The following is a 12,808-nucleotide window of genomic DNA, read 5'->3' as shown; positions in this document are numbered from 1 at the left end:
CTGTGTGAAAGGTGTGCATAGTGCAGGTTTTTAAGGGAAACATGTATTATTATGATTATCTGCCAAATACATGGACAAAGTATATTGACAAACTTCCACCTTGAAATGAACCCAGAGATTACACACATTTATCCATAGACCAGTGTAGCTATATGGAAAGTAGGGCTGTAATCTAGCCCTCGTTTTGGGATTCGAACTTCGGGGGGATTTTCCGAACGGACCTTCGAACCTTAGATGGTTCGTTCAATTGATTAAAAACCGAACGTTCGAACGTTCGAACCTCCGATGGTTCTGTACATAAACCACCTGCATTCATTATAACCAGCTGCAATTCATTATAGGATCCTACGGGGGGCGACATTGCATAGTCTTATCGGTAAAAACGATTAGTTTCATAAGGATCAATTACACAAAATACACGTTTGCACAGGATTTATTGCACAGTCTGACAGGAGCAAAGTCGTTCTTAAATAGGCCTACAAGCAACTGAAGCAAGCAATGCAGATCAGATCAACAATAGCCTAATATCACAGGCTCACAGAGCACAGTATTTTCTAGGTCACTGTCTTTTTTTCTTTTTAAACTGTAAAACAATAAAATAAACCATTAAATAAAAAACGGACACAATAAAAATAGTCAGACAAAGCGCACTCTATGTCCAATAGACAGACCTCTGCACAGGGCTACAACATTGCAAACAAACAGCTTCAATATAAGTATGCATGTAACCAAATAAACAAAGTTACAACGACTTTAGTGCAACCAAGCCAGGCTTGTAACGAAGGAGCTCACCTCTGCGCCCTAAACCCTCTTCATATTGTGTGCCAAGAAAATCAGTTTGTCCACATTCTCAGGGAGGAGGCAGCTCCTCGTCTTGCTAACAATATTCCCTGCTTTGGAAAAGATACGTTCCGATGGCGTGGAAGTTGCTGGGATACAAAGACACCGTTTGGCTGCCAATGCAAGTTTTGGGTAGCGGTGGCAATGCATCTTCCACCATCCTAGTGGGCCCACTGGGTCGGTTTTCTCTTTGGACTTTGACTTGTCGCCGCCGGATTTCTCTTTGGGCTCGGATTTTGGCACTTTGGACTTGTCGCGAAGGTAATTCTCCATCTCTTTTTGGGCACCGCCGTCACCTTCCTCCTCATCTTCATCACCCTGTAGCAACATTTCTAGGTCACGCTCTTTCTTTTTTTTTTGCGGTGGTCCCCCGTCCTCAGTCTCCTCTCCCTCCTCTCCCAGTCCCTCCTCTTCCTCGCGTGCACCCTCTTCCTCGGTTGTGGGTGTGTCACGCTCGTGTAAGTGGTCAGCGAGGTGAACAATCTGAAAATAATGTAATATTTTAGTAATAAATCAAATCGGAGAAAATGTTGAGCTGTTGCAGGCTAGTGAGGCTACACAGTACATATGTGTCATTAAGAGTTGTATAGTTAAGAATTTAGATTTAATATAGACTATATTAGTAGGCTATACTCTTACCTCGGTGTATACGTTGTCCCTCATCTCGTCATCGAGGAATTTGAGATGCTTATAGCGGGGATCCAGGGCAGCAGAAAGCAGATAGATACTGGTAGGCTCAAGCTTTTGTAGCTCCCATCTGTTGTCGATTTCGGTGACGAGGGACTTTTTCAGTTCTCTTATCGCAGGGCTGTCAGCCTCGTCTGGTGACAAGCTTTTCTTCAGGTTGGTTAACATCGGCACGGTTGCTGACAGAGACACGTTGTCTTCTTTAGAAAACAGTTCTGTCAGTGTCTCTAAAGGGTGGAGCACATCTGCAACATCGGCTGCCAGAGTCCACTGATCCGAAGTGAGGTCCAGTGAACGATCTGCCTTTTTGGTGACAGTGGAGTCGGACAGCACCGCAGTTATTGGCCATCGTTGCTCCACCAAGCGGTCCAGCATGTTTAGTGTGGAGTTCCAGCGAGTGGTTACGTCTGGGATTAGTTTGTGGTCAACGACACGTTGTGCAGCTTGTTTGGTTTTCAGAGCAGTTGTAGCTTTTTGGCTTTTTCTGAAATGCGACACCAGATTCCTGGCCGCTCCAACCATTTTGGTCACAGTGGGATGTTTTAGGGATGCATTAATACAGAGCTGCAGTGTGTGTCCGGAACAGTAGACCCCCTGAACCTTGCCCCAATGTTCTGGGTCCTGTTTCAGTGTTGCAGTGCAGAGCTTCATGTTACTAGCGTTGTCGTGTACAACAGCGATTCTCTTGTAGTTGGGTATGTTGTAAGCGTCAGCCACTTCACCGAGGCGCTGTGCTATGTTTGCTCCAGTGTGCACGACATCCAATTCTTTGGTTTCCAAGACGTATCCCTTTAGTTCCCAATCGATGGAAATAAAGTGAAGGGTGACCGCCATGTACGCCTCCATCACTATGGACGTCCAAGCGTCGGTTGTGAATGCTACAGCCGTAGCACTGTCAATTTGAACCACAATCTTCTCCCGCACGTCACTGTACTTTATAGCTAGGGCATCGGTGATGGTCTGTCGACATGGCACGGTGTAACCTGGCACCATCAGCTCAACCATCTTCTTAAAACCCTGGCCCTCTACCACACTAATGGGTCTCATGTCCATAGCTATAAATTCAACAATGCTGTTCAGAATCGCTTTCTTTCTCGTTTCAGTTAATGGCACGTTGAATGACAGCTTGGCCTGCTTTGTTCCCGTGGGCCCGACGTCCAGATCCATTCTGTGTACCTAAAATACATATATAATATAACTTTTATTACGTTTATTTGAGACCCAACTGCTTAATATGTGCGCAGCCTACCCTGCACATGGCTATAGTTCTAATATAGCGTTCATACTTACATTGGTTAAATGAGCGCTCAGATTTGTTGTGCCACCGTGGAATGCCAAGGATTTGTCGCATATTTGGCACAAAGCTTTAGTTTTATCCTCAGATAGTTTAAAGTGTTTCCACACTGGCGATTTCTTAGTGGCAGCTGCCATGATTGATTCATTTATGACCCCTCACCCCTCTTCACCTGACTCGTTGATTGTGTGGAGTGTGTCTGTCTGTGTATTCAGTGCGTGACTTTCCAATGATTTTGTTAAGACAAAGACAACATAGTATAGGCAGGTAGGCATGCTACAGCGAATATGACTATCTATCACATTCTGATAATAAGGCTATATTTAACGTGGAAATATATATATATATATATTTATTTATTTTCGTAAAAAAAAACAAAAAAACCTGACCCATTATTTTCGAACTTCGATTGCCAACGTAACGAACGAACGTTCGAATCCCCGAACGTTCGCTTGCAGCCCTAATGGAAAGGAAAAGTAATTAAACCCCTCCTTTTAAAATTTTCTTCTTAAAAATGCTAAATACAATGCACAAGTAGGCAGTATCGATACAATCGATTCTTTGCACTGCCGATTCGATACGATACAAAATAAAACGATACGATTCGATTTTAGCTGTTTTCATTTCGATATACTTCGTTTTTTTTTAAGTTAAAAGCGATATTTCGATACAGTTACTATATTGTTACACCCCTAATAATTACCCTTATCCTCCGTTTTCTTTAATAAGAAGCTTTTTTTTTATCCGATCACTGTCTGTTTATCTCAATGAGGTTGGTGTGCATGCATGGGGAACGCCAGGAAATACATGGGAAAACAGAACGCATCGGATAAAAAGGCTTCTTATTAAAGAACACGGAGGCTATGGGTAATTATAGAATGCCGTACCGTATTTAGACATGAGTGAGACTTTATTAAGCACTTTGTGAAATCTGAATGTTGGTGTAGTTGTAGGGGTCTAAATAAATGTAAACACGGGAACATGACGGTCGGGGCTTGGTCTCTACGACCATGCGTGAGCTACGATGGGCTAAAATCGCTTTGGGAAACTCAGCCAATGTTGGTTCCCATAACCCTGGGGGTGTACTGAATGGAACCAAATGGACCCAAAGAGAAGAGCCCCAGACACCTCTGTGAGAACAACTGCTGTAGGTAAACATTTCCTAAAATTTTCCAATGAATTATTTCAAAATGAAAAACAAATAAACAATTGATATAGGTATTCAAGCTCACAGGATCGAAAACTAGGGAAAATAACTGATCTACGTGAGCTTGAACAGGGCTTAAAACAGAGCCGAAAACAGAGCCGAAACATTGCTCTGAACAACGCCCTGTGTTTATCTGGTGATCGATCGCCAGAGGAAAACAGTAGCACATGTACCAATCTATATCAGGGGAAAAATATTACTTTTTTGAAGTGAGCACTGGGCTTGATAAAAAATGCAGCTACATGATGGATACAAAAGAAATTTCACAAGACATTTCACTGCATAACCGCCATGAAATGGAACAGGGACCTTTTGAACATTGCCTGGTGACTGGTGAGAAGTGAGAAAAGTGGAAGTGGAGTCAGACGAGGACTTGGTTAGATTCCTTGACCCATGACTGTGTGTCGTGTTCATCCCTAGGAAGGAGAAACCACCCGAAGTGGAACTTGTCAGTAATGAACATTACTTTTATGTTCCAGCCACAGTGAGGATCGTTCCTCCTTCTAGACAGCGGCGTGTTACTGACACAGGGAGGTCAAAGATGCCCTTTCTTGTTTTCAACTACAAGTCTATTGCTAAAGGGCATCTTGAAATGGGCTGACGTGGGGATCAAACCCACCGAGAGATCTTTATTTACAAGACAGTCCGTCTAAACAGCAGCCCACGCTGCTGCCAAAACTTGCGCACCTTCCTGTACAGAGCAAGAATGTCAGACTGAGTCCCAACAGTACCACTGAGAGAGGGACTCTACTGTAGCAGAAGTTTCCACTTCATTATCTGAACAAGTGAGTCAACTTTACAGAAGTCCAAGACACTGTGTCATTTGCAGAATAGTACAATAACTTCAGGCAAGTAAAAGAAGGACGAAGGGGGAAAAAAAGAAAAAGAAAAAACGCCCAGCATATTTTCGGATTTCAGGTTAATCGAGTTTTGATTATCTCGTTATTTGGAATTTCCATTTAACATTCTTGCTATGTAGATAATTAAGGTATTTTGCTGCCATCAGTGTCAGGCAGCATTATGCATAATGTTAGAAGATATGGTGGACACATGTAGCCCGGAGCTCATATATGGCAAATCATCAGTGTTTGGAGCAATGAGAAAACATTTCCTTATCTATTCCTTGACCACTTAAACTTACATAATTGAAGGGTCCATCAGGGATCTGTAAATCTGTACACTGAATCTCTTTGCTGGAAATAGCCAATCAACTAGGCAATCACAAGTAACACGCCATAATTTTGCAGAATGTTCGCTTATTGTCCAAGATATTCCAGTGTCCAATGCCCAGAAAAGGGATGCTAGAGTTCATAATAGTAAAAGGGAGAGCGGGCAATCCACTTCCCTTTCAGCATATGACGGACGGTAACAAAAGCTGAGAGGACACGCAATGCCGCTATCGTATCTCCCACTCAGCTTTGTCCCCGCTTTCTGACAGGGAAACAAGAAGAGATTCAATCCCACTCTGGCAGGGTTCCTCCAGACAGAGCTGTGGAATGTAACCACAACACTGTCCCAGGTGCTTTTTCTTCTCTTTTCTTTTTACACCCACTTTGAAAACCTCAACTAAAAACCACACGGTCCAAATGAGACAAAGAGCTTCCGGCTGATATTATTTAATTCTTTCCAGATAAGGAGATCATTTCACCTGTTAGCAATTATCTAAAAAGCTGGGGGTGGCGGGCTGAATGTTTGTGGTGAGAGCAGAATCCCAGCCAGGGTACCTCCTGTTCTGTGGGAGGTTTGAACTGCTCCAGAGCTGCAACTGTTAGGCCTGAACCTGAACACAATTTCAATTTTCAGTTAACAATGTTTTAAGTCCTTCGCTGACAAAAGTCCATTATTGAATGATGAACTAAATGCATTGCCATTCTAAATTCAACACTTCAAACTGTCTATCTGTCTTTTACTAACCACATTAAAAGACCATAATAAATCATTCTGATCTCTAAATATCTACTTTTAGTCTCAACCTTTCCGCTTACCAATATTGAACACGTCAGTGAAACTGATCAATTCTGATAAGACAAAGCCTCTGTGTGTAAATTTGAGTGTAAAAAATGTCTTGCATTTTTGGGAGGATCGTGCTGAATATCGTCACTGTCGGGCAGAAACCTTGTATCTCCCAAGTTTCAAATGTGTACGTCTTTTGGTACAGCAAAGGCCTGTTTCATCATACAAGACCGTCGCACAAAACTAGTGAAAACAACAGATCTACAAGCACACAACGCCGGCGTTGTGTGCTTGTAGATCGGCTGTTTTCACTAGTTTAGTTAATGTTTAGATGATTATACAAAATGAATGGTTTTGGACATACAAGGTTTCCACCCGACAACGACGATATGAAGCACACAAACAGCTGCAATTTGCTCCAGAGGAATTGCAAAAAATAAGTGATTCGAGCCAAAAGGTCGAGCCGTAGGCAGACAAACAGGACCATCAAAGTACATAAGGACCAGCTAATGTTTTCTGGACGGATGCTGTGTTCTACGGGAGATGGGACACTTCCTTCCTCCTGCGTTAAGCACTACACTAACATTACTCCTGTCCTGTGATGTCTGTCTGTCTGTACTGAATGATCCCACACCACACTTTTCCCCCCCTTTAATATTAGTTTTCAGGCAGTTTCTGTGTTGTTTAGACACAGTGAAGAGAAAGGGAGAGAGGGAAAAAGAAGACAGGCAGCTCCACAACACTGTAGCTGTTTTTTTTTTGCATTGCTAAGATTGTTCCTAATTCAACAACGAATAAATTAATGTCCATTCAAGTTGGTGTAAGTGATTTTTCTGTGGTCAAATTAAGCGTTAAATAGCTCTATATCCTGATGCAATCACAGTGCTATAGAGTGTTTGTCCAGTAACAGGGTGTCTTTTTTTTCAGTCAGGATACCAATTTCATCCAATCCGGGGAGAAAACTCAATCAGGATAAAAAACAATGAAACTGGAAGTGATGAAAAACAAAAGATGAGTTGGCAAAATTGGAACTGGAAAAAACTCAAATTGAAGCTGAAATATTGGTATTCTCCTGACTGGATGAAATTGGCAACCCACCTGAAAATGTATTTATTTATTTTCTGTTTATTAAGTGCTGGAGTGATGAAGGGGAAACCCCTATTACTGAACAAACATTTGAGAGCAAGCAATGATTACCATCAGAATATAAAGCTTTAACTGTTTAAACAAGAAACATAACTTACAGCACCTTTAAATATCCAATACGAGCCAATGCTTAATTGTCAAGGCAAGAAGTGTTAATAATGTTATGTAACAGTTATGAAAGGATTTGTTTAAAAACTTTTAAAAGACTCATCTCATTGGAATTTTTAGCCGCACTAAACAGTGCTTCAGGTACCTCAACCTGAACCTAGTATGGAGATTCTTATCATAACCGATCGGCATGAAGATAAGCAACTATAGGAAAATTGGGCCTGTCCCATGTTGAAAAGAATGTGTCTTGTCCAGCGAGGGCAGGGTGCATTGTGGGTTCAGTTGGAATCACTGTGCGAGACTGGCACCATCAATCAAGAACGAGCTAAACAACATAATGTAATACGAAAACACCCATGTCACCTATTGAAGTGACCTTGAGCGAAAGATTACAACAAGCTCTGTCTGCTCAATCACCCATTCATTACTCTAGATAAGCGCAACAGCTAAACACCTGCAATGTAAACAGACTGCACATTTTGAAACGCAGAACTCTTGACGTCCATTACGATCGAATGTCTTGTACCATTCATTTGTTGGGTTGTACCCCCAGCCCCAGCCCCAAGACGTGGCACTCAGTTTACACTTTTCCAAGTGCACAAAACGCTTTACAGTGGTTCATTCATTAGGAGTTGAACCGAACAATCGATGCCAGCATCCTCACTTTCCACATTCATACACCAATGTTGGCAAGCTGACAGCGACCGACACATTAATTGGAGGCAAAATGGGGTTCAGTGTCTTGCCTAAGGACACCTCGATATGTGGACAAGAGGAGCCGGGATTCGAACCGCGGACCCACAGATCATTGGACGACCTGCTCTACCTCCTGAAACACAGCCGCCTTATATATACCGTACGTATGGCCAACCTTCCCTACGGACAGGTGCCGCCGCAGCCCATAGGAGTACGGGCAATGACCGATATCACCCTCCACGCCCGGCTTCCCTCCCCCGAACACGGACCATTATTGTGTCCGCATAGACGCCTGACAAAGCCAGATGCACCACGGTGGGTTCGAACGCACAACCTCCATGGTGGTGGGCAGGGACTTTACTACTGTGCCACCCGAGCGCCCTGCTACTGTAAATCTTTTTAAACTAGCCTCTGTACATTACATGTACTACAAAATGTAACCTGTGTACACTCTCAGAGTTACAAACGGATAAATTAAGACTGAGAATTTTCCTGTGTTCACTCCAAGTGTTGGCTAACAACGCATGCAACAATTAGTCATGCATGCAACGGCCGCAAATAAACCAGCAAGGAAAAAGAAGGGTGCAGCCAAAATGATCTACTGCCCAACCCAAGCATGAGGACAAGCAGGTTATTAACAAAAATTAAAATCGTGTAGGACATTGTACCCACATGGCAGCAATTAACTTTGTTGTCCACCACAGTGCCTAATAAATCCACAAATGTGTATCAGCATCTTATAAGTCTTCGAGATTCTCAGAATAGAATCTCTTATTAATGATGGATGATCATGTGCCAAAATGGCTTCTAGAGAAAAACTAAAAATATCTACCACGATTTAGCTGGAGGTAAACTAAAGGCCTGGCTACTTGCCTTGTAAACAGACCAATTATCAAAGAGGAAAAAAACACCAGATTAACTCATAAGACTGCAAGCATCCCTCCCACAGGGGTGATGATGAGGGATGAACTGATCTGAATTCTAAAATGAATCAAACACCATGTTTTAGTCAAAACTGAGTATGAGAATAGGACCTACTAAATGGTAGATACTAGACAGAGATGCATTTGTCAGGCAAGGCAACTAGTTGCCAGACAATTTCCCCCCATTCTGTCTACCTGGCTTTTAACCCATTAAAACCAGGGAAAGCATCATTTTAGATGATATCGATATTTTATAAATATTAGATTTTGAACAAATATTGTTTAACACAAACATTTTAAATTCAAATTTTGCTTCTCAGGGTCTCTGCCGCTGAAACAAAAAGAATTGAGATGGGGGTCAGCAGCCAAATACATATAATTTTGGGGGTCATTGAAATTAGAAGGTTTGAGAACCACTGATATAGAAACATGTTACCACTGATATAGAAACATGTTTTTCAGAAAGCTTTGAAGTCTTATTTTTAGAATCAGCCCCAGGTCTTAATGGATTTTACCAATCCAAATACCTGTAGCACCCCAAATCAATTCCCCTAAAGTTAGAAATTAAGCCCCTACACCGCTATGAAAATATGAATTCAACGTGTTGCTCAATCAGTCGACAGTCGGTAGCAGCACGAGGCTGATGATAAATGCAGGTGACAATATCAATCTGACAACAGTGGAGAAAATCTCACAGGGTGACATGCAAACTAAGTGGGGCAACCTGCCAGCCGGCAAGATGCGATTCACCCGGAGGGGCCGACACCTTCCGTCTTACCTGTCAGACCCGATCGACTGTATTCATCAATGATGTCAGATTTTTTTGTTTGGCACGCTGCCAAAAAAAAAAAAGCCTCTTCGCTCACTACAAACAGTGATTGAGATGGGACCTCTAGTCCGGTAATTACAGGAGGCCTGTGTGCATTTGTGGGATTAGAGAAGTTCTGCCACAAACAAGATACAGGCTATTTCCACAGCTACATTCATTCGTGCTTAGCTCATCTGATCACAAGATTGGAAAGGAAGTGTTTCATGGACATGAGGCAGGCTTACACAGTAGAATCTGTCAGTGTTAATTAATTCATCCATTTGTAACTCAGAGTACACAAATGTAACCAAATGGACCATCTCACAGTTAAATCAAAGACACATGAGCCTATACAGACAGACACTCATTCAACACTATACAACACTTCTATAAGATTCCCTTCTTCTTAGCAGATGGCATTTTATTCTTTCTCACCCCCAGACACTGCTAGATTAACTGAAGCACAAGGCAATATTAAAAGTGATAAATAACCTCAGCTATAAAGCCATGCCAGGGTATAAACATTTGCAGTAATTACGTGCATATTTCAAATATCTGCCAGGGCAGCAAGATTAGTTTGCACTTTGCAGTGTATCTGCATGCATAGGAATGCATCACACCTACCAACCCCTCATGTAATACATACATCACGAACTGTAATTCATGTCTCTTTTAAAAATAAAAAAATATTTTTGAATTAGGTTGTTAGTCTAGATTTCTGTCAATCAAAGCCATTAAGCGCTGTAATGTGTCTGTTTTGCAACATGCCCGGGTAAATGCATGATCGATACGTTGCTGCAGATGCACTGATTGATTTGTATTGATTTGACGGGGCCGTCAACCCAGAGCGGGCTGACTGCTTCACATCCGTGGGTGATGACGATTCTACAACGGAATCGGTGACCCATCGAAATGTGTTTTAAATTTGTTCCCCAAACAGTGGGTCGGGGACCCATTTGTGGGTCGCAGACATGTCTTTATGGGTCATTATTTTTTGTTTCCTACATTTTGTTCTTTTTTAAATATAATTTCAAAACATTTTCAAAAAACATTCCTCCAAAAAAGCAACACTTTTCATGGATAAAATGAAAATCAATGATTTTTTCCAAGTAATTTCTAATAAAAAAATCTAATAAATGCCATAAATCAGAACACATGTCTAAAAGAAGTACTGAAAATAGCGCGAAGCAACGCGTTGTGAGCTTGTAGATCTGCTGTTTTCACTAGGCTAAAGGGAACCACTGGTTTGCAATATACATCTCTCAGGTTTAAATTTTACACTTTGGCGTTGTATTTTAGATTAGTTCTAACCGTTGCAAAACAGCGAGTGCCTGAGGCGCAGTATTCGATGGGTCACCAATGTGCGTGTAACACGGAAGCTACATAGGAGCTAGTATGGCTAACTAACACTATATAGATCACTATTAGACTTGGTTTATCGAACACGTGAAACACTAGCCTACATTAACAACCATTACATCAAAAAACGTAATTTGTAATTAAGTGCGACTGTCTTGTTGTTTTAATGACTGAACAGCTTCTGTTAGGAGAGAAACTGCCTGCACCCGAGAACAAGGATAACGCACCAAGGAAACGTCGGTGACGTCACCAATACGTTTAGTTCTGATATGACTAAAGTAGATTGCTTCATTTCTAGATCTATTTTTAAGCACACACACACACACACACACACAAAAAAGACGACTGTTAATAGGTGATAGCTCTGGTCCATAGCGTTAGTGGGAGAACTCCACTAACGCTAATATGGACCAGAGCTAATTAGGTGAAAACTGCTCTTTTTGCAAGCTTTAACAAGCAACAATTATTTAACAATTTCCAAGAATTTAACAAATTGACTAATGAACTTATTTTGAAACGTTATGTTCATCATTCATGTAAAAGCCCAAATCCTACATTCACGGTTTGAAAATGAAGTAAATTCCATCAACCCAAGGGAAAAGGGGAAAATACAAAATCTGTAGCAAACTGTCAAGGAGTGAACTTACAAAAATTCAAGAGACTCCCACTAACTTGCAATTACATAAAACGTAATTACTTAATGTGTATTATTTATAATGTATTAATAATTAAATTAAAAACGAAAGAAAATAATGTCAAGAAAAACAATGACATCTGCGAACAGGGTGATGTCGGTGACGCATCCTTGGCTGCGTGCTGCCTGCACCACATCGGCAGCTCGTTAGCCACACAGATAGCTTAGCATCATTAGCATCAGTTCGCCCACTGTGGCTCTCTCTCTTTGCCAGGCGTGTTTCGTTCTTTATCGCCGCCGCACCGTCAAACACGTCCGCCCCGACGACACGTACCTGAACATAGTTGCTTTCACAATACTCCGCGACTCTTTCCAAGTTGGTAAAACTGTCTAGTAATGCACTGCGTCCAGCTGGGATCTCCTCTTCCAAAAGCATTTGTAACTCCGCCATTTTCACATCTTTAGCTGTGTGTGTGTGTGTGTGTGTGTGTGTGTGTACGTGCGCGCGTTGTGTTGGCTCACTAGTGCCACTCAGGACATGTGCGCTACTACAGGGCTCTCCCACCCAATTAAATCATTATTAAATACTGTATATAAATAATAAATAATGTGGCAGCTACTGCAATGGTCTAAGGAGCCTTTTATGTGCACCAACCAGTGAAGCCATCATCGCATCTTGAAATGGAAGAGTCTCTAAAACTGACACACTGTCGAACGCTTTCTATTTACACCCACACAATTTAGGCATTTATCCAGAGTGACTTCTAATAAGCACATAAATCAAATGCAGACTTGCAGAGAGACAGTGTAGTAGTGCCTCAATAAACTGTTTGATGCTGAATGTAGGAGAGAGAGAAAAAAACAAGGAGCAGACAATCTAAATACATGATATGAATCTCAATTCAAATTGAATACAACACATTAGTACAGATGTCTAAAGCAGGGGTCTTCAACAGGGGGTCCGGGACCTCAGAGTTACTACAGGGGGTCTGACAACTTAAGCCAAAAATAGCAGATCTACAAGCTCACAACGCCTCGCAGCTTGTAGATCTGCTATTTTAGGCAAAGGCGTTTGGTATAGAGAGGAAAAAGAGCAGACTGAACGGTCAAGTTTTTAGCTGGTGAAAACCAGCTCAATATGTTGGCCCTTAGC

The 12,808-nt window shown here is 41.8% G+C and overlaps 2 protein-coding genes across 4 annotated transcripts in view; both read right to left on the bottom strand.

Moving 5' to 3' along the window:
* The window catches only part of abi2b (abl-interactor 2b), a 36,252-nt gene extending 24,137 nt beyond the window's left edge, over positions 1-12,115 (bottom strand). The window contains exon 1 of one of the 2 annotated variants that reach the window (XM_080720227.1): positions 11,990-12,115. In XM_080720227.1, coding sequence (XP_080576353.1) covers positions 11,990-12,106 — 117 coding nt within the window. In that variant the 5' untranslated portion in view covers positions 12,107-12,115. The remainder of the gene's footprint in view (positions 1-11,989) is intronic. The other variant, XM_080720226.1, reaches the window with a different exon arrangement.
* Positions 650-3,143, bottom strand: LOC308279987 (E3 SUMO-protein ligase ZBED1-like). 2 transcript variants are annotated; one of them, XM_080720223.1, is made up of 3 exons: positions 2,818-3,143; positions 1,480-2,703; positions 650-1,323 (listed from the first exon to the last, which is right to left on the bottom strand). In XM_080720223.1, the coding sequence occupies exons 1-3, from the start codon at positions 2,956-2,958 to the stop codon at positions 802-804; spliced, it is 1,887 nt and encodes a 628-aa protein (XP_080576349.1). In that variant the 5' UTR covers positions 2,959-3,143; the 3' UTR covers positions 650-801. The 2 variants fall into 2 exon arrangements, with proteins under 2 accessions (XP_080576349.1, XP_080576350.1); XM_080720224.1 differs by having other exon boundaries at positions 1,480-2,820.
* Positions 12,116-12,808: the final 693 nt, after the last annotated feature.

This window comes from Nannobrachium achirus (assembly GCF_963921795.1).
Source record: "Nannobrachium achirus genome assembly, chromosome: 24".
In the NCBI taxonomy this organism is placed as follows: domain Eukaryota; kingdom Metazoa; phylum Chordata; class Actinopteri; order Myctophiformes; family Myctophidae; genus Nannobrachium; species Nannobrachium achirus.
This window is presented reverse-complemented; position numbering and strand designations above follow the sequence as displayed.

Bases quoted from the DNA above. Each gene is read 5' to 3' on its own strand.
- LOC308279987 (XM_080720223.1), bottom strand. From the start codon at position 2,958: ATGGCAGCTGCCACTAAGAAATCGCCAGTGTGGAAACACTTTAAACTA. The intron at 2,704-2,817 runs GTAAGTATGAAC...TATGTATTTTAG, and splicing joins TGAGCGCTCATTTAACCAAT to GTACACAGAATGGATCTGGA. The intron at 1,324-1,479 runs GTAAGAGTATAG...CATTATTTTCAG, and splicing joins GGGACAACGTATACACCGAG to ATTGTTCACCTCGCTGACCA.